Source organism: Leptosomus discolor, chromosome 8 (assembly GCF_034619465.1).
Source record: "Leptosomus discolor isolate bLepDis1 chromosome 8, bLepDis1.hap2, whole genome shotgun sequence".
NCBI classification, from domain to species: Eukaryota; Metazoa; Chordata; class Aves; order Leptosomiformes; family Leptosomidae; genus Leptosomus; species Leptosomus discolor.
The window spans coordinates 39,538,415-39,559,338 of NC_141398.1; the positions used below are offsets into that span (position 1 = coordinate 39,538,415).

The 20,924-nt window shown below is 54.1% G+C and overlaps 2 protein-coding genes across 3 annotated transcripts; one reads left to right on the forward strand and one right to left on the reverse strand.

Annotated features, from left to right (window-relative positions):
• Positions 1-99: 99 nt before the first annotated feature.
• TMEM208 (transmembrane protein 208) lies at positions 100-5,453 on the forward strand. Of its 2 annotated transcripts, none has more exons than XM_086469615.1 (6): positions 100-122; positions 210-305; positions 395-454; positions 613-749; positions 3,931-4,015; positions 5,025-5,453. In XM_086469615.1, exons 1-6 carry the CDS (start codon positions 117-119, stop codon positions 5,160-5,162), a joined length of 522 nt encoding a protein of 173 aa, XP_086325741.1. In that variant the 5' UTR covers positions 100-116; the 3' UTR covers positions 5,163-5,453. The 2 variants fall into 2 exon arrangements, with proteins under 2 accessions (XP_086325741.1, XP_086325742.1); XM_086469616.1 differs by lacking the exon at positions 5,025-5,453 and adding an exon at positions 4,707-5,016.
• A 1,401-nt stretch (positions 5,454-6,854) lies between these two features.
• On the reverse strand, positions 6,855-20,178 carry MATCAP1 (microtubule associated tyrosine carboxypeptidase 1). The gene is made up of 6 exons (XM_086469325.1): positions 19,732-20,178; positions 15,965-16,108; positions 8,806-8,938; positions 8,053-8,358; positions 7,254-7,351; positions 6,855-7,019 (listed from the first exon to the last, which is right to left on the reverse strand). Exons 1-6 carry the CDS (start codon positions 20,176-20,178, stop codon positions 6,855-6,857), a joined length of 1,293 nt encoding a protein of 430 aa, XP_086325451.1.
• Positions 20,179-20,924: the final 746 nt, after the last annotated feature.

Genomic DNA, 20,924 nt, shown 5'->3' on the forward strand with positions numbered 1-20,924 from the left:
ACGCCCCCGGTCTCAGACAGGCCTCGGTCGCCATTTATCAGGCGCGGCCCCGCCGCTCACGGTGGGACAGTCACTTCCGGCGGGGCCCGGAAGCGGAGCGCGGAGCCGGCGCGGCCATGGCGGTGAGTGGCGGGGCTGGGGGGGCGAGGGCCCGGCCCGGCCCGGCCCGGCCCGGCCCCGGGCGCTGACCGCCTGTCTTGGCTCCGTAGCCCAAAGGGAAGGCAGGCACCAAGGGCAAGAAGCAGATCTTCGAGGAGAACCGGGAGACGCTGCGCTTCTACCTCCGCATCATCCTGGGGGCTTCCGTGAGTGCGGCTGGGGAGGGCCCCGGCGGGGCGCGGGGAGGGCTGGTGGGGAGGGCCGGGTAGACAGCCGTACCGTGCTCTCTCCATAGGCCGTCTACGCCGTGGTGAACCTGGTGGTCTTCTACCCCGCTGCCTCCGCCTGGACGTGGGTGAGTGCCCGGCCCCGCTGCGGGCAGGGCACCGGCTCCCGCCCCGGTGGAAAGCCGGCTTCTTTCCCGGTTGCCACGACAGGCAGGGCCAACAGGCCCCTGCCGCTGTGCCCCGGCGGTCGTGGCTTTTGCGGCTGACAGCTCTTTCCACTTTGCAGCTAGCGTTCGTCTTCAGCTCTGTGGTCTACGGCACCAGCTACCGGTCCATGAGCTCCATGGCAAAGCCGTCTTTCACAGACGATGGCAGCCTTGCCGACGGGGGAATTGACCTGAACATGGAGCAGGGGATGGCAGAGTGAGTGTCCACACCCGCACGAGTCCAGGTGAGCAGGACCTGCTGCCTGAGCGTGCACGCAGAGCCGGGGCAGTCCCCGAAGGAGAAGGCCAGGCCTCAGCTCCCACCTCCGCTTGCCCACTGGCACAGGCATGGGGGGAGCTGGGAGCCTGTAGTTGTTTTTTCCACAAACGTACCCAAACTGTTCTCATTATCTGAATGCTTGGCCTGGTGTGCGCTAGTTATGAGCCGCCATGTGGGTATGTCAGCCTGGAACAGCCACTGTCCTTAGGGCTGAGCTGGGAAATCCCAAACAGTTCGGCTGGAGCAGCCGACAGCTGTCTTTCGGTGAAGAGACAGCACTGACACTGCGCACGCTTCTGCAGCACGCAGAGATATATATTTTCCTTTTAAACCAGCACTGCAGGTAGTGCTTGGCAGAGCAGAAGGGCACACTCTGCCAGTTACCCCATCCTGGCTGCAAACTGGCCGTGTCTTGAACTGTTCTATACGCTAAAAACCCTCCCCTCTGTCTCAGCCAGCTCCTGTCACGCCTCAGCCTGTTCTGCCTCCTGTGCCTGTGCGTTCCTCATGTCTGTCTGCCGGCAGCACCAAGCATTTGCCTGTCCAGTGTTCTCGGTGGTGCTGTGACTCTCTTTTCCTCGGCCAAGGAACACCCAACAGTAACTCCTGCAAAGTGATTTAAATAAAATAAGAAGACAGCAGTACTGAAACGGCAGAAATATCTTCTAGATTTACGTGTTTTCCAGCAGCGAGCTTCAGACTAGTTATAGAAAACTACGGGGCAGCCGTGGACACATCAGGCTTTGCTCTCTGTCCTCCCTGCCCTCCGCCTCCATCTGTTGGTCCAGCTTTTGCTTCAGTGTGTGCTGAGTGAGGTGCCTGAGGTAGCTGGCCCCTTCCCTCCGGTGCCCTTGGCCTAGAATTTGAGGTTTATCACCCTCTTTCCCTTGCTGCCAGGCTTTTGAAGAACCACAGCGGGGCCTTGTTTCTGGCTGAGCCCTTTCCGTCATGTCAAGCATTCTCGTGCAGGAAGGGCCACATATTGAAATATATCTTTTTATTTTTCTTAGCAGAAGTTTTATTTCTGCAGCCAGCAGGTGCTTGGGGATGTTGTCAGCAGGCAGACCGACTTGTGTGGCGCAGAGCCTGGCTGTCTCACAGGATGAGCTCTCCTCTTGTGTGTTTGTTAGTGGGGTAATACATTTTCTGTGTGCAGCTGGAGTAAGAGACTCTGCCGAGGGATGAGGTGGCCAAGAAGAGAGGGAGTTACTTCTAGTGTGACTTGTGAGCTGGGTCCTTTACATCCTTTTCATCCTATAGCGACTTCTTTTTCCTGCTGGTCAGCCAAGCGTTTTTCTCCCGTTTTACTCTGTTTTGGCTCTCTGGCGTGGAAGTGTAAAGTATTTTTGATATCTTTTTTGTGAAACACAACAGTAAGGAAAATACAGAGGTTTGATGTCATCTGGGCTATCCTCCTGGTTGTGGGAGACGCACTTGGGAGATGTGTGAGGCCCTGAAGCAGAGCAGGTGCCCCAATAACCACCCCATGCATGTGTGTGCTGGCGCTGTCAGAGGAAATGACTGGCAGGAGTTGGCACAGGGATCTCCTTACCTGCTGCGAAAAGGTGAGGAGCGCACTTGTAGCCATGCCGCAGCCCGGTTGCAGATGTAGCACTTTCCTTGGTACTGGGGCTCCGAGGTTTTTCTGCCCGAGCAGCGCACCATTGGGGTGAGGTTTATGACACGTTAAAATGATTCGATGCTTGTGCACGGGCTGTGCAAAACACGGAGGAGGCAGAGTTGTAAAAACAAAATCTGCGCAGCTGAAGTTCCCAACCTTCCCCTGTACCTTTGTACCTGAGCCTGTGCAGGGCCTTTAGCCGGGAGAGTGCGAGTCTCGTTAGTTTAACCCTGTTGGGATGTGATAACAAACACTCAGCACTCCTCCTGCTGTTTGTTTGTCGGGGGAACCACTCCAAATGACCGCTTTGGGGACCAGGGAACCGCTCTAGGCTGGCGGTTACTTTCAGAGAGCGGCGGATGTTTCCCTGCCTCTTGCTCTTTTGGAGCTGCTGCTGGAACACTGCGGATTTGACGGCGTTTCCCTTGTGCTCTCTGTAACTGAAACGTGGTGTGGGTTGCTTTGGGTTGAAAGCTGATCTTGCTGGTCTCTGGGAGAGCTGGGTTCTCTGGGAGCTCTGCTGTCACCCCACTATGGTCTTGGGTGATGCACGAGATTTCTGAACTTCAGCAGCCCGTCAGAGAGCTGTGGGTCGTGGATTCTGCAGTGCCTTGAGCTGATGGTGGTGTCCCAGCCTAAACCAGTTGCTTCTGGTCACTTTGCTTTGTGCTGTGCTGCCCAGAATGAGAAAAGCTATTTCCTTACCATTGCCTTTGTTTTCTTGACTCCCATTCTTGGATGTGACTTGAGCGTTTCTTACTCCAGCAGATGATTTAATGGGAGTGAGAGAGCTAGTGTTTTTCTAACCCATCATGGCAGTCCCTGTGGCTTGTGTTGAAAAACTAGTACCTGTTTACCTCTCCTGGGTGTCAGGTCCCCCCCAGAGTGGTGCTGGAGGTGTGGGCAGCTTGTTCCCCTCGGTAGCTGCTCTCAGCTCTCTTCAGGCTAGTGTGGAAGACCCTGGAGTTGGACAACCAGGAGGAGAGGGGGAGCCGTCCGTTGCTGTAGCTCGGCTGGCGGGCGATGGTGTGCGTGTCCTTGCAGCACCCCAGCTCTTTGGCAACCCTGAGTGTGTCTGTCAACCTGTGAAATGGCCCAGGGAAGATTAGGGCTTCCCTTCAGTGCAGCCAGCCGGGAGCAGCTAAACTTCATGCCATGACATGTGTCAAATCAGTGAGTGCTGGCTGCTGTCGCAGGCTGCGGGGGTGGTGGTTTTGTTGCTGATTTCTACCCCACTGCATTCCTCAACTTTCTCAGTGTCCCTTTCCAGAGGGAGCCTAGCTCTCTAACTCACTGGATTTATTTATTATTTTTTTTGTTTACTGCTCTGATTCTTCTAAATTATTGTGTGTGGCGAAGCATAGCTGCAGGGACAGCCCTTCGGTCAGGCCGGGTCGCTCCCCAGAGGTGGCACAGACGGGCTGTGTTGGCAGAGGAGCTGGTGTGTTCGGCGGGGGCTGGAATGGAAGGTTAATGCTTTTGCTTTTCTTCCCTTAGGCACCTCAAGGATGTCATCCTGCTGACAGCTATAGTCCAAGTGCTGAGCTGCTTCTCGCTCTACATCTGGTACTTCTGGCTCTTGGTAAGCCCCTGTGGTTTTCCTTGTTGCTCTACGTTGTCCTTGGCTTTCCCTGTCTTCAGAGTCCCTTTCATTTCATGGTTTCAGCCCAATTTTTTTAATCTCCCTGTTAAAAATGAGACCGTACAAGGGAAAGAAGTCCTGAGCCCTTTGAGTCAACCATGCAAAAACTAGGCTGGCCTTATCCTTTCTCTGTGTTCCTGTGAAAGGGCAACAAGAACTATGAGGCAGATCAAAGCCATCTTTGTGCATAGAGCCTTTTTTGTGAAGGCAGAAACCAGAAAATAATCTGAAAACAGACTGTTTCTTCTTGTTTGGTTTTCTCAGTCATTCACCCAGCACAGACTGAGGCTGGGAACCACTGGACACTGTGCCACTTGGTAGATCAAAACACTGGAGGCTTTGATTTCCCCTTAACACACCAGACTCTTTCTACTCCCGAGGTATTTGTCATGTGCCTCCAGCTAAAATTGCTTTTGCAGAAGGACAAAAAAAATCTCCAGTTAGTTAAAAATCCCACAGGTGCTTTCAGTATAGGCCACACATGTATATCAGGCAGTCTGGGGAACATAGAAAGTTACTTCATGTCAGTCCTTACTCACAAGTTCTTTCTAGCTGGCCTGGCAGAGGGCAGCCTAAACTCTTGACTATCCTCTGGAGACCATCTGGATCACTTTTTTTTTTTTTAATTCAGAGAAATATGGGTGTGTTTTCTGAAGGAGGGAGAGGCAGAATGTCTGGATCTTTCTGGGTAATTCAGATCTGATGCTGGGATTTCCACAGATGAAGCCCAAGTGCTGTATACGTAGGCAAGTTCCTAAACCAGGCCATTTATCTTGGACGCCTGCCACCACCTTTGATTTCCATGCATCCTGTGATGCCCCTGATCAAGCCTGTAAAGACATTCCACCTCCTTCATCTTCCTCGATGGGACCAGCCCTCCTGACTGTAGCACCACCCCTTCCAGAGCTGTCCCCAGAGTGACCGAGTTTGTGCCACATGTGTTTTGCAGGCTCCGGGCCGCGCTCTCTACCTTCTATGGGTGAACATCTTGGGGCCCTGGTTTGCAGCTGACTCTTCGCCCGTCGGTCAGGAACCAAACGAGAAGAAGCAACGCCGACAAGAACGCCGCCAGATGAAGCGCTTCTAGCCCTGGCTGGGGAGATAGATTAATGCTGTCTCTCATCTCCATGCTGTTATTTCATCAGGGATGTGACCGAAACCATCGCAGTAGCCATCATTGCTGCTATTCCACTAGAAAAGCCGCCAGAGACTTCCCTCGGTTGGTTCTTAGTGCCAGTTGAGGCCTTGCTCCTTGGGATGACAAGGGGGGAGTGATGCTGGGATGGGTGTAAATACCTTTGTAAAGCCGCGCTGTAGCGCGTTCCAGGTTGGGGATTGCAATGTTGGAGGAAATAGTACATTAAAGAGCAGAGTCTGACTGACCGTGCTGGTGGTGTGTTCATGCAGGGGTGCTCACAGAGGGGAGCTGTTAAAAATACCAGGATATTCTTGGAGACCTGGACTAGAGGGAAGCAAAATTCCCTCAAAACAAGTGGTCTCATCCCTTCCCAAGCTTGCTCTGTGCTGCCCTGCCTGCCAGTGTCTGCACCCTGCCAGAGGGGCTGCAGCTGCCCTGCGAGATCAGGAGCGTGGGGCAGCTGGGGGTGCTGTGAACAGGGCTTGCAGCCAACCTTGGGGCTTTTGGGATTGAGCCTGGGCTCTCCTGAGGCACAAATGGGCCTGTGCTACCTTTGCAGGAGCTGAGTGGGCTGAAAGGCTACAGCTGAGAGAAGCCGAAATGAAATCTGTGGGGTTTTTTATTTATTTTGTTTCGTCTTTTAAATCGACTCTCCCAGGAGTGGCACAGCCAGGGTGCCATGACTGCTGCAGAGGCCAGGTGTTGGGAGACCAGGAACAGCTCAGGGCAGCTTCTGCTTTTGCCTACTTTGATTTATTAATGTTGTCCCTGCCCAGTATGTTGTTTTACATCCTCCAGTGACCCCTTCCTGCTCCTGATGCAGCAGCCTGGAGCCATGCAGTTTTGCCTGTGCAAGCATGGTCAGCATTCACAGTGGTGCCAGCCTGGCTTTCAGTGCTATCCACGACCTTTTGCCCACACGTTTCCATTACGTCATTTTTATTACACTCTTTTTCCTAACATCAAGTCCAATCCGCACCCTGAGTCCTTGGAGCCAGGCAGAGTGGCTGTAGTTGGGGTGCAGAGCAATGGTTAATTGTGGGCAAATACCTGTGGAGAGCAGAGATAGGTATGGGGGGGACTAAAGTCCTTCCTGCTGTTGGGGGATGGGGGGGGAGGCATGAGGGAGGGGAGTGGGGAGCAGGAGACACATGCACAGGGCAATCGGGTACAGGCCAGCCTTTATTCCCTGCCAGGGCTGCCAGGCACAGCCCAAAGGCTCCAGCCCCGAGCACTGCCCCCACTGTGCTGGGAGAACCCCCTGGTACCCTAAGGACATTCCCCCCACACCCCCCCCCCTGCCCCATTACAACCACCCCAGCACAGCCTCCTGCACCTCTGGTGGCCCAGTGCATCTCCCCAGCTCTGCCCTTGCTCCCTCTGAACCCTCTTCTCTGGCTCCCCAAAGCCCTACGGAGCCACACAGACGTCCCCAAAATGCACAGGGGACGGGGTGGGGAGGGGACACATCAACACTAACCACACCGGGCCGCTCAGCTGCGCTACTCTACACAGCAGCACATGCACAGCAGCCGCCTGGGCGCAGGGGAGGCCCAGGCTCTGCCTTCTCCTCCAGCCCCAATAAATGGCACCAGTTACACCCTTGGGGCACCGGTTTGGGAGGGGGTGGAGGGATACCCCTCAGTCAGGCAGTAGCTGCTTCAGCTCCTCCTCATTCAGGCCATTGGTGGTGACGATGTGGTCCAGCTGCTTCATGTACCGTTCCAGGTCCTGCATGAAATGGGGGATGCGGGCCTTCTCCAGCACCCCAAATTTCTTCAGCCGATTCACATCTTCATAGGAGACCTGATGGGAAGGAGGAGCTGGGGTCAGCCCCAACCATCGAAGGAGGACATTTGGCCCCCTTGCAGCCCATCTGGGTCACCCACCCCACTGCCCAAACACCCCTCCTGCCTGTGGGGAGGCATTGGTAAAAACCACACACGATAGGGTTGTTTTCAGGAAGCTGAGGGAGCCCGTGTGAGCTTTGGGCTGGGATGGAGCTCTGGGATCAGCCTCTCCCTTGCCCCCAGCCATTACCTTTCCAAGCGCAGCCAGCAGTGGGAAGTTGATGGTCCGCCGATGGCGCAGGATGCGGAGAATCCCATCCAGGTAGACCTGGTCCTTACTGAAACAGCCTGGAAGAGCGAGAGGTCGGGGAGTGGGAGTCTGGCCCCCCACTGCCCTCTGCTCGCCCTAACATCTACCAACTGCAATAACTGAGCCACTGGACCAGGGTGACACGAGTGTGCCAGAGCTCAGGCATTGTTGGTGCCATGGCCAGACCTGCTGGGTCCCAAAGGATGAGGGCTGGGGAGCAGCGCCAGGGACCGCAGAAGCAGCTGGGTGCAAGAGCCCCAAACCTCTTACTGGGGTGCTTTCACCTTTCCTCCCAGTTTGGTTGTTTTTTTTTAATGATAAACCACTGCAACAATCTCAATGCGTGCCCAGAAATGCTCAGTGTTTTTCTTCTCCTTTGGCGAGCTTGTGCAAGTCGTGCCCATCAGATCACAACCCCCTTATGGGGCTCCCCAGGGTGTCCCATCCATCCCCACCCCACCCTGAGCAGCCGAAGAGCTGATGTACCAGGACTGCATGTAAAAGATCACTACCATAAAGTGTAAACCCACGGGAGAGTGGTGCTGGGGACGGGGAGGGATGCGGGGTGGAGCAGAGCCACCATTTCAAAGGCTTCTATGGCCACAGGATCAGCAATGCTCACCCCACCCAGCTGCAAAACACGTCCACCTACCTCTGTTGTTTTTTTGGTTTATTTTTTTTCAAAAAAATAAAATCCCTTCCAAAACCTGAAGGCCTTGCACCCCTCCCAGAGCGGTACCTGGCTGCGAGGTGTCGGTCTGGCCCCGCTTCGCCCGCACGCAGTATTCCCACCGGATTCCTGCATCCTGGACGTACTGCTCCAGGTCCTGGAAGAGGGCGGAGAAGGAGAGGCGGCTGGCCCGCTCGATGGTGTAGTAGAGCAGGGCTGCCCGCCACAGGAAGGGCTGCTTGCGGAAGAGGACGCTGTGCAGGCTGGCCAAGCCTTCCTCGGTGGGGTTGGCGGGCTTCAGGCTGTACTGCTTGCGGCCCTCGGAGCTGTGCCAGGGCTGGCGGGTGTTGTTCACCCCCCGGATGTAGTGGGTGCCTGGGGAGGGGCGGGGGGGGGGATGGGAGCAAGCGCCTTCGGCTGCAGCCTCCAAAAAGCTTGACCCCCTTGCCTCCCCCTCCGCCGGCCCCTGAGTCGCTGGGGTTGGGGCTGAGACCCAGCACCCATGGGTGCCAGTTTGGCTGGAGATGCTGCCATGGGACATCTGCTCGCCTCGGTGCCCAGGGTGGGGGTGGGAGCAGGCACAGGCATATGGGTGCAGGGGTGGGTGTCTGACACACGCGGAGAGGGACCCAACTGGCCTCAGCACTTTCTGAAACGCACCCAGGAGCACCCCTCCAGGATGTCTCCTTGCAGGACCCAGTGGGTATCATCTTGCTCCGTGGTCCCCGCAGCCCCCAGGCCATTACCCCAGTGACAGCCAGAGGATGCTCACAGCACCCCTCCACTCTGCCCATCACCCACAGCCACCCCTCCACTGCTGACCTATCTCGTGGCGCAGCATCCCCTCCAGCCAGTGCTGCCGAGCTCCGGCCAGGTTGATGGCCAGCGTCGGACGGCTGTCCTCCACCATCATCACCGCCTGGGACAGGAGGTCGTCAGTGAGCTGCACCACCACCTGTGGAAGAAGGAGGCAACCACCATCAGCACTGCCAGGGGAGGAGATGCTCAGCAGGGTCTTGGCTCTAGGCAGAGGCTGAGATGGTGGTGGACAGTCAGAAAAAGCCACCAATGCCATGGGTGGCACTGCCCAGCACTGCTGCACCATCACTGTTCATGGAAAGAGGATTACCTGTTCTGGGCAGAGCCCTTACCTAAATATAGACCAGTCTTCCCCTTGCATTGTAGCTCGTGTGGCATGGAGACATTTTCCCTGCACTGCTTCTCCGTTCAAGCTCAGTGGGTTCACTCTGCTCTCGCTCAAATCTGGGGGAACCCAGTTTTAATCCATGGAGTTATGGTGCAATATAACCAGGGTTAGTAAAGCAGAGGTGAGACTGTATGTAGCCCTGTGAAAGCCAGCAGGATCATGGCAGTCTCAGCCCCAGAAGCACATTTTCTCCCTAATAAATGCTGCAGCTCTCCAAAGAAACCACAGACAGCAGGAGCAGGCAGGGAGGGCACTGCCGGCACTGAGGGGGTGCCAAGAGGAAAGAGATGATCCCACCTGGGGATGAAACAACTTTACAGCCAGCAAATCCCAGCAGGTAGCTCCTGGGCAGCCTCCTCCAGCATCCCTCTGGTTCCAGCACCACCCCTGCCCCGGCTCATTCCCATGGGCTCCCCACTATTTTATGGGCACCCTCTGGAGATCGGCCTGGTCACACTCCTGCATCCCCACTAGCAACAGGACGGTGCAGTAAATTTGCTCAACAGAACAATCCCACTCTAAACAGCCAACAGAGCCCGTGTTGTTACGGGTCCAACCTCTAGAACCTCCCAATAAACATCCCTTGAGGGAACCAAGGCTCTGGGTCCATTCTCACGGACTCTCCTGCAGATTCTCCCTGTTGAGGCTCTCAGACATGAGCAGTGAGGACGGATCCACGCCAGCCCACCCTCGCAGCAGGAATCGTGTGTGCTGGCCACGATTCACGGCAGGGACGGGCAACACATGCGCAGGACTGGAGAATATCTTTATACAGAAAAAAACATCTACTTTGGGAAACCTGGCTACGGAAAATGCTGGAGCCAAGACAGCTGCTCTACGTTAACAAGCGTTAACGTGCTGGCCAAGCAGCATTTTCTGACCATCCAACTTCAGACCTGCAGCGACTCGAAGCCGCAGCATTGCCAGAGAAGACATGCGGCTCTGCCGCATCCTAGGTTCAGCCGCAGCAATGCTTGGGACCTTTGGGCACATACCAATTGCCACGTTCATATTAACTCTTAAAAAAACCCAATTATTATTTCACAGCTGACGCTTTTCAGGATGAAAATGTGAACACACATTACTACGTGCCGATTCTCTCACTCAAAAAAAAAAAAAAAGAGGAGACTGAAGGGGTTTGCTTTAGCCCAGATTTATTATTGTGCAAAGCTGCTCATGAAAGCCAGAAGCGCAATGTAACAGAGCAGAGCCTACCACTGGGCAATGGAACAGCATAAAAATACTTACAGTGCAATTGCTTACCTGTATTAAAATATACCAGCGTGAAAAAGAATCCCTCCAACTCTGAGAAAAGACTTGCCAGTTCAGGTCTGACTTGTGTGTATCTCCTTGAGCTTTGCTTCTGCTCCAGTAGGCAAGGCAAAATAAGTAAGGGTTGCAGTTTCACTGCCCTCTCCCCCATCCAGCCATGGACCTTGGTGACTGATCCAGACTAAAACTGGTTTTATGCTCTAGTTTAGTTTCCAGCAAGGTCATCACCCTTGGTCACATGAGCTCCCACAAGAGGCTCTTGGTGGGGAGAAAACTCTCGGCAGCAGCGCCAGTTTCTGCTAACAGCCCTGGCTGGAGCTACAACAGACAGGGCAGGTTATGGCTTTACCACAAGCAGATATAAGGAGGCACAAACGAGCCAGGTTTTGGTGGGATTTTAACAAATTCCCATCTCTTAGGTCAGCTCCGTGTGATGGGAATACAGCCCCAACAACTGACAGGGCAATCCCGAATACGATTAGCAGAAGCTGAAATCCTGGGATGTAGAAGGGGAAGGGAAGAGCCCGGGGACAGAGTTTAAACCCAAAGAAAGAAGATGACGAATACATTTCATCGTTGCAGCACTCTCCCTCTTCCCTTGAAGATGCTGCAGCACAGAACTGGTGCCTGGACCCTGTGACCTGGTCCCCAGGTCTTTGCTGCCCAACCTGCGGCTCTTACAGGGAGCGCCAGAGATGATGCACTGTGTCAGACAGAGCTCTGCTACCAGGACACAGGATGCTCAGCTGGCTGGGAGCGGTCCACAAGGCCAGGTCCACACCTTGCTGTCTGGTCACACTTCATTGCCCCTGTATGAAAAAAAAAAACAACCCCGAGGGGGCTGGAATTTAGGAAACTAGAGGCAGAAAACTAACTCCTTCCCTAGGATAAACACTCACCTGCTTTCTCCCAGCCTATTAAAAAAATAATACTCCCTCCCCCAAGCTCTTCCTCTCTGCTTTTCTCCATTTTCCACTTGCTCATCCTCGGCCACGTTACGCTGGATTCCTCCAGGTGCCATCCCCAGGTGACAGGGATTCAGCAGCTCTGGGGCCCCTGCAGCAGCAGGAGCCACTGTGTGGGGGGGTCAGCCCAGCTGATGGGTTTGGGAAGCTGGTGCTTGTGTGGCATCCCTCCAACAGTTCCAAGTTTCCCTTGTGCAATTTCAAAAATCATCTCTGAAAACAACACGCAGAGCACCCACATAAGTGAAATATTCCATAAACCCAGGAGTTTCAACTATATTGAGTGTTACATGGATAAATGCTCCGCGCAGCACATCTCTGCTGTTCTGGTGACCTCCAGCTCTCCCTTCCCATCTGAATTTAATTCCCACCCCAGAAGAAAACTCTTTTATTATAACCCAAATATCTGTCCATCCCCTGTCCATGGCATTTTCCTCTGCTGTACTAGGAACGCCATGTCCCACATCCTAGGCTGCACCTTCCTTGCTGTAACTCACCCCAGCATCCTACTAGGGCTGAGCTTTAGGAAGCAGAGATACACCCCACTTTAATAAGCATTAAGCAACATTTGCAATAGACTGCTCTGGCTTACAAAGAGCTGATTTTAAAATTATTTTGGGGGGTTTTATGCTACAGGACAAGCCAATGGTCACCAGGCTGGGCATTCCCATCCTGAGATGGTGTCAATGACCTGCTCACACAATTCAACATGAGCACCAAATAAGCCCAGCCAAATTACAGAAAGGCAAGTGCTATCCCTCAACCTTCACTATCGTGCCTGAACAGGAGGCAGACTGAACAGCGCAAACCCAATTTTTTTCCTTTTTTTTTTTTTTTTTTTTTTTCCCTATTTGGCATCACCATGTGCAGGGTGAGCAAAGAGAAATGCAGCAAATGGCTGGAAAATAGGAGGCAGTGGAGGATGCTGAGGATACAATGCTCAGCACTGAAAACAGGTCTTGCACAAGCCCTTTTTAGGCAAGGCAGCAAGAGCTGACATGAAGACTGAAGCATTCCCTGGGGTATAGTGTCTGGAGAAGGATCTAAGGGCACAGAAAAATTCAATTTGCAACAAGCTGGGACAGTGCTGGAGGCTGAGCACAGAGGGAAGGGTGCAGTTGAAGTAACCGGTCTGTTTTTTTGTGAATCAAGAAAAACTCTAAGCAAAAACATCCCAGAGCCTTTAGAGGAAGAACTCAAGTCAGAGGCAACACTTTTGATTTGTTTTCTGCTCTCATGATGAAGAAAAGATAAAGGCAACAAGAAACAGCGACACTCAACTCAATTATACAGAGCAGAAACTACTTTTCCCCATACAAGAGCTCAATGGCACTAAGTGAAGCGATTAGGAAGCATATTCAGCACAAAGATGCATCAGCAAATGGTGCGACCTCCACACGAGGTTTGCAAGTCAGGTAGGCAAATTAGCAGCAGGGGTTTTGCAGGTAGAAACACTCCCCAGCTTGGGATGACACAGGGCTGCCATAGCCTAGGAGAAATTCCCTATCCCTGTCCTAAGGATGGAAAGATCCTGGGACAGAGCTGGGCAGGGGAATGAGGGATGGAAATGGACGGATCCAGGGGTTGGGAAAAGGGATCAGACACTACTTGGAGAGGCCAAGCACTCCTGCAGGGCAGGTACAGCTGTAGATTGCAGCCCCCCTGGGAGAGCTGATGATATGGATGCGCCCAGGGGCCAACACGGTGAGAATGTGACAGGGAAAACCCCACAATGTCATTCTTCAGGCGTCAGGCTGATGACTTTTTAGAACCATCGGCTCAGGTTATTTTATTCCACTCATTCAATAATGTAGTGATATAGTGTTGTTTTGTTGTATTAAACAGAGGTGCCAAGAACCCCCCATGCAGAGCCAGCCGTCCAGGAGCGATGGGAAGGGACTCTCAGCGTCACCAGAGACTGCAGCTTTGCATGTTCCCGTTACGCTGCCCGCAGCCCTTCTCCGGCTGCTGCAGCCCATCCACCCACTGAGCAGCACCACTCGCCTTATTTTGGGACCCTCCAGCTTTGCAGATGCTGTTACAACAGGGGCTGTGACTTCAGCCAAAGTCCTATTCCTGGCACAACAACGCCAGCTCTCCAGGTTTGTGATCTCTCTCTCGTTCTGAGCAGGATCCCCAGCGCATCCTGGTGGTCCACGAAGCTTCTGCTCAGCTCTTATGGATGTAACCGATGGAGAAAGTGCTCGTCCCCAGGAACCAAGGGGAGAATGCCCATGGCACCGGGGCATGGGCTCCTGCCCCTCCTCAGCTCCCTGGCGCTGCTCAGGACCTTGCACACCAAGAAAGCACCGGCACTGAGCAGCTCAGAGATAGAGGGGCACCACCAACGAGATCCCAGGAGATGCCAGCTCGCACTCTTTATGCTAACAACATTTCACAACCCCAGGGATTGCCATGCAGCACTTACCAACTGGGCCAGGGGTTCCCCTGCTGCAAGCTGGGAGCTCGCTGAAATCAGTATGGAGACCTCTGAGCTCCGGCAGCATCACCTCAGTCCTGAGCCAGAAGAGAAGCAGAAGAGCTTCAGGATCTGCAGCTCAGACCCCACCAAAGAAGCTTCTGAAGATGCAAAGTTAATTATAGCATAAATACTTACCCACGAGCACGCTGCTGCGGTGCCGGAAAGCGGGATCTTGCCTTCGCCGATCGGCGCCGAGGACAAAGGGCAGCTGCCTGCAGTGACTGCCACCAGCCTGGCTGCGCTGCCTGCCAGGACTGCCTGCAGGCAGCTGACGCATCAGCGGGGCAGCCTCCAGGCTAATGCAACCCCCTGTGCTAGAGGGGTTTTTTTAAAATTTTTTTAGAAAGCCATCACGATCAGTACATACTGGGGAAGTAAACAGCACGGCAGCACAGATGGGGCACAGCCAGTGAACGACAGGAATCACAGATACAGGCGCAGGGAGGGAGGTACGCGTCTGAAACCCCCCAGGTCCCCAACAGGGTGTTCAATTATCAGCGACGCAGAAGTTTCAGCAAGTTTTTGTTCTGTATGGGGAGCAAAGTTTGCCAACATCACTGTAGCGAGAGCAGATTAAACCCTTCCCTCTTCTCTGCCCCAGAGAAATTCAGCAAAATCGGTAATGAATTGGGGTCAGGGGAATGAACAAACCAATGCTTTAGTGGTTTTAAAAGCACTTGTCAAAAGTTTCAGATAAAAGGGCCACTTATCTTACATGGCGATGTGCAAACATAATTACTGAACCCTACGTTCCCTTGAGCAAAGGGAAAATTCCACAGGGATGGAAGGAAACCAACGCGTAAGTGAAAAGACAGCTTTCTGCCCAGCCAGAGCTCAATTCAGGTTCAGATTAACACAGAAGATCAAAATAGCTGAATTTAATCAATTAATAAAAATCAAGAGGTAGACCACAACTAGCGAGACCGGCCAGCTGCTAGGCTGGGAATTTGGACTCGTTCTGGGTACTAAAAGGCAGCTGAACTATAGGAAGGGATTTGCAGAAATCCTTCCTGTCCTAAGCAAAGGCTTAGGAGGAACAAAGTGCCAAATCCAAGTCCCAGGGACACCCCTGGGAGGGGCAAACCAAGAGGGCTCAAGGAGGAATATCCCCTGGCCAGGTGGGACCTTGGGGAACCGCTCACTCCTGCTTTTCCAGGAATGAAACGGGCTGGGTTCCGCTGAGCAAGTTGATGCTTCAGGGAAATGCTCATGAATAACCCTGTCTGGAGATGGGGGTGAAAAAATCAGAGCTAGGGAAAACAGTCTGGCCAAGAGGCAGTGGTGAGAAAGCCCCTGCGCCAGCCAGCACTGCACGGCCTTCTGCCCTGCAGACAACAGTTGAAGGCATCCCCGCCAGCCAAAAAAACAAGCAAGGCCAGCTCCAGAAACCCTTCTCAGTGCTTGAACCCAGGATGGTGAAAGCGTTTTGCCCACACCTTGCTGGCAGCAGGAGGAAAAAAAGCCCCTTAACTGAAGCTGTGGGACATCCCACAGTGGATGCTGCTGAGGGCACAGAGAAACTGGATTAAGAGATGGTAAACCCCTGCTCCATCCCGCATGGTTACCATTGTATCTTAACCACGTATTTCCCAGCCTTAAAACCCGAGCTTGGGGTTTCAAAGCGCTGTAACCTGGCACATCCTGCAGGACAGCAGGAAATCTCTTCCCCCAGCTTTGCTTTTGGAAACGTGGGTGAAGGCAGCTGCCGGAGATGTCTGCCATACCACTGCTAACAGCAGTAATTGATACCTCATGCACACAGCAAAAGGCTCCCCACACGGCCACACGGCCAAGCAGCAGCTCCTCTCTTTCTCTCAAGCATAAAAGGGAGATCTACACTGAAAAAATCATGGGAAATTGGTGGGGAACCAGCCCCCACGTCCTAACGTGGGGTACAGTGAATGCAGCCAAGTCAGAGGTGAAAGGACACCACTGCTCAGAGTAGAAAACTTTCTTCTTTATACCCAAAACATTTCTTAATCTGAGTCCTTTTTATCAGAAAACAAACGTTTTGCAGCTGTATTTTACAAGTGATTATGCAGGGATGCAGATTACCTCTCCCACGCAGCCTTCCTTCTGCATGTATTTTCGGATCACGGACCAGATCTGACACTTGCTCAGCAGCCTCCCGCCTGTGGCCACTTCAAAGCTCTCATAGGTCCCATACTTCTCCAGAACGGCACGAATGATCCTGATCGCCTGTCGCACGCAGAAATGAAATGTCAGTGGCAAACACCCTCCCCACTTATAAACACACCTTAAAATCCCACGTGCAGTAAAACCCAGCGAGATAATCCCAGATAAACGCCTGGAAAGCGAGACATGGTTTTGCAATATCTAAAAAAAACACAGGGGCTGTGCCAGCTGGAGGTGGCCACCAGGACAAACAGACACTTAATGGAACCAGTATGACCCACAGTATATTCTTTCTGCTTTTTATCATCCTGGCAAGCATCTGCTGTGAGAACTGGGCAAAGCAGAAGTGAAACAGCATCAATGCAGCACGCTGGCTCTGGAGGTTAAAGCCATGGTTATTTTAATCTTTTCCATTTTCAGTTCTCCTTTCAAACGCTAGCGCTTGCACAAGGAGGTCCAGCGTACCAGCTTCCTTTTTACTCCAAGAGTTTCTCAGCACAGCACTAGACTGCAAGCCTGGCAGCAAGGCTGGGCACCACTCTTTGCAGCAATGCTTCTTCCTCCTCTTTGGCCAGGGTCTCAGCCCAACCAGGCTGCTGCACACCAACAGCCTTCTAATAAAAGCAGCACCTGCTATTTTATTAGCATTAACATTTATGGAGCATCTATAAAATACGAGTGTTTACAAGCACGTTTCCTTCCCAAAACTTGAGTTTGCATTGTAGACATTTTCAAGCAATGACTTTCTCCAGTCTATTAATATAAACCCCGAACCAGATGATGACGACTTTGCACGAGTTTTGGAGTTTCTCCAGCAGTTTTATCACCTCTGTAAACCTGGCTGAGCTGCTGCCGAGCTTCTCAGCCCAGGACCAAGCACTGCTCCTCAACGGTGCGTGTTTTACCTCCTCCTGCTGAACAAACCCCCCTCTGCTCTCATATGGGCTCCGGGCTGCAGCTGGAACCCTGCAGGAGATTCCATCACCTCCCTTGTCCCTAAGGTCATCCAGGAGCAGGAGGTGGGTACTCACCACTGGTACCAGTGCTCAAACCATCCAGTACCCCATAGAGGGGCTTCATGGTCTGTGTCTGGTGAGCAGCCTCCCCAACTCCAGCAGAAGGTCCTGATTTTTCCTTCCCTGAACAGTTTTTTCTGCATGGCTGGTTTTTAGTCTTGAGTCACTTATTGTGTCTTTCCAGGAGAAGTTGTGTGTGTCGGGGGGTGTTTGAGGGATTTTTGCGGTTGTTGAGGGTTTTTTTTGGGTGTGTTTTATTTTGTTTGCTGAACGATCAGGATCGTTACTGCAGCACCACAAGGTACCTCCTGCCGACAGCAGCAGCAGAAGGACCATTTCTTCCCCCCATCTCTGCTCAGCCAGTTGCTCTCTCCTCCCAGGGGACCTAAAGCGCCAAGCCACGAGAAACCCAGCACAGCTGGTGCGCAGGAGTAGGATGACCAAAGAACACACTCCTCGCTGACCTCCAGCGCATATCCCAGCAAGCAAAATTCCAAAGATACCAAGTTCACCATTCCACGAGGCTGCTGAGTATCCCCAGGCAGCCCAAAGTCGTGCATCCACCATATGCAGCAGGATAACAAATCTTCCAGCCCCAGCTCCGTGCTGGTGCTGCTCACGTTCCCATGACAAACCAGGAATGTGGTCTCTGGGGTGAGGAGCCTCCATAGGGCTGGAAGAATCATTCTGGTTTATTTAAATATTCTATTAAAAAAAAAAACAAACACCCCCCAAGCACGTGCAGAGCAGCTGATGGAGCAGCAAGCTGGAAGCAGGGAGCTGGTTTTGGTTTGTTTGCTCTTGTCCAAGAATGCTGGCTTAGCAAAATGTCTCATTTATTTAAGCTCCATGACTAATGCAGGTTTTTAAAATAAAAGCAGTTTATAGCTAATAGTTAGCTGTCAAGGAAAGAGGTTTCCCAAAATAGGAGAGACTGGAAGAAGGTTACTGCAGGGCACAAGCAAAGGAACAGTGACACAAATACTGTCCCATTGCACCGACAGCTTGGAGAAACATTGGTAGAAACGCTCAGTATCTCTTGCAGAGGGTTTTAGGACCCAGGATGGGCCCATTCACACTGGTAATAAACAATTTCATTCACTCAAAGTAATGCACAGAGGAAAATAATCTCAATTATTCACCTTTTACTGTATTGTAAGTCAGCTGTATCAAAAGAGAAAGCAAGGGAGGAGAAACAGCTCTGAACAACTTGTTTCACCCCACTACTCAGAGAATAAAATGCACTTAAAAGCAGGAAGAAAAGACTGAAGTGCCAATGAGGTCTTTACAGGAGTCAGACTGTGTCCCCTGCAACAGCATCGCTGGCACCAGTTTATCTGGGGCAGAGGTACGGCAGGCACTGGAAATGACTAACCGCTTAGAAAGCTGTTTACAGAAGGAGCCGGAATCATCTGGACAATAATTCAGGCAGAGATATGGGAAGTAATGCAAGAATAAATAAACACTAAAAAACCAATCATTAAATTGGTGAAGAAGTTGTTGTTTGAAACACCAGCTGTAAGCTCCGGACTAGGAGGTGTAAAGAGCTGCCTCTGGTGTGCACGTCTGAATTTACTGTATGGGGTTTTTAAACTGCTCCCTTGGATGCAGCTAAAAGGATGCTCTTGCCAGAGGCGGGATGCCCAACCCAAGCAGCAAACTGGTTTGGGGCACGGCTGGGCTCCTGGCTCCAAATCCAGAGCAGCTCCGGTCCTGCCTCACTCTGCCTGCATCCAGGAAAGGCTGGTTTGCAGGCAGAGCAGCAGGAAAGAACACTCCTGCCCATTCCCTCCTGGGAAGCGAGCGGTCCTGTTTGCTCACTGCCGTCCCCACATCATTATTACCCACGGCAGAGAGCAAGTCAGGAATATTTCAGTAGTGTATGAACAATGCAAACAGCTAAGCAAAATAATACCAACTCCTTAAGCGGAGTCTACATCAACTATTATCATTCCTGACGTGTTAGGGTGCTGCCACACAAGAAGACCTTTAGGCCTTTCAGAAAATGAGCCAGACCTAACCCACCAGGTCATCCAGGATAAGGACCGCTTCCCATGCGGTCACCCACACGCTCCAGCTCCTTCCCTGCTCTTTCTACAGTTATGTGAGTAAAAAAACAACAGCAGTGGGTCCCTGACAGAGCACCAGCTCCCTACCACCACTGTGAATCAGTAAGCAGGAACCAGTTTGATGCTGGTAGCGTCATCCAGAACCAGTATGACTATCACCCATGTCAACCACGGAGCACGTACTATTCCTGCAGGCAGGAAGAGTTTAAAAATAAGAGGCCTGAAGGCATGACATGGAAGATGTCAAGCAGAGGGAGCCCGGACAGCAGGAGCAGGGAAGGGAAGCAGGCCACAAGGCTGGCTCGACCGCGGAGCTGTCCCACATGCCGGTGACATGGCCCTACACGAGGACACCCACACCTTCACATCCTCCCCGGGCAGGGAGCAGGTGGGCCGGGCCGCCCCTGTTGCTGTTCCTCCTCCTCCCCCCAGGCCGAGCATCCTCATCCCCCGCCCGGCAGAGCAGCTCAGCAGGCAGCAGTACTGGCAGGGCAATGAAGGCACCGGGGGCACCGGCAGCTAGCTGCCCGCAGCGATGCCCGCCCCGCCCCGCGGCCACGCCCCGGCGCGGGCAGCGCGTGCCCCGCCGGCCCCGCCTCACCTGAGCGACGAAGCGATCGGAGGCGGCTCCGTACTTATCCAGCACGGCGACGGGTACCGGCTCGGCGTACTGGAACTGCGGGTCGTAGGCGAAGCTGGCGCGGAAGAACCGCTCCCGTTCCGCCTCCACGTTGCAGGGCCGCAGCGCCACGAGCAGGCAGGGGCTCCGCCGCCCGCCGCCGCCTTCCTCCCGCCGCCCCCGCGCGATGTGGGGCAGGGAGGCGGCGGCGCGCATCCCCCCGCGCCCCTCCGCGCTTTCGTTCCGCCGCATCCCGGCGCCGGTTTCCGACAGACGCCGGGTTCCCCGCGGGCAACGGGGTCCGGGGCCCGGGGCCGGTGGCGGGGGGGACGGGCAGGAGCAGAGCGGCGGGCCATGGCGGTGGGGCAGGCGCGGGGCGGCGCTGGCGCCCAGCCCTCCGGGCGCCGCCGCTCCCGGGTCCAGCACCATGGCCTCCAGCGCGGCGGCGGCGGCACGTGGGCTGCGCGGGACCGACCCCCACGCTGCCGCCCCGAGCACGCGCCGCGCCCCGCCAATCGGCGCCGCGTCCGGCGCGTCAGAGCCAATGGGAGCGGAGAGCTGAAAGAGCCCCGCCCCGCGGCGCCGCGCCGCGCCCCGCCCGCAGCCTGCGCTGACCGCGGCCGCGGTGGGCAGCGGCGGTGGGCAGCGGCGGTGGGCCGCCGGGCTCCGTAACGTGGGGGGCTCGGGCGGCCCCGGTCGTGTTGCCAGACTCGGGGGCATCGCCGGCCCTGTTTGCATCGCCGGCCCCTGTTGCATCACCAGCCCCAGTTGCATTGCTGCCCGGGTTGCATTGCCAGCCCCAGTTGCGTTGCTGCCCTGTTTGCATTGCTACCCCAGTTGCATCGCCAGCCCCTGTTGCATTGCTGCCCCCGTTGCATCACCAACCCTGTTTACATCGCCAAGCCCTGGCTGCATCACCAGCCCCAGCTGCATGACCAGCCCTGGTTGCATTGCTGCCCCAGTTGTGTTGCCAATCCCAGTTGCATCACCATCCTTGGTGCCACCAACCTTGGTTGCATCGCCAGTCCCAGTTGCATTGACAAGCCTGGTCACATTGCCATTGCAGTTGCTTTGCCAGCCCCAGTTGCATCGCCGAGCTGAATGCATCCCCAGCCCTGGCTGCATCCCCAGCCCTGGTTGTGTCACTATCCCCAGTCGCATTGTCATGCTGGTCA

Excerpts from the sequence above, each read along its gene's own strand:
- TMEM208 (XM_086469615.1), top strand. Across the intron at positions 306-394 it reads GCATCATCCTGGGGGCTTCC|GCCGTCTACGCCGTGGTGAA; the intron begins GTGAGTGCGGCT and ends CTCTCTCCATAG. Across the intron at positions 455-612 it reads CTGCCTCCGCCTGGACGTGG|CTAGCGTTCGTCTTCAGCTC; the intron begins GTGAGTGCCCGG and ends TCCACTTTGCAG.
- MATCAP1 (XM_086469325.1), bottom strand. The coding sequence starts at position 20,178 with ATGGTGCTGGACCCGGGAGCGGCGGCGCCCGGAGGGCTGGGCGCCAGC. Across the intron at positions 16,109-19,731 it reads CCGATCGCTTCGTCGCTCAG|GCGATCAGGATCATTCGTGC; the intron begins GTGAGGCGGGGC and ends TGCGTGCGACAG. Across the intron at positions 8,939-15,964 it reads AGGAAGGCTGCGTGGGAGAG|GTGGTGGTGCAGCTCACTGA; the intron begins GTAATCTGCATC and ends CTTCTTCCACAG.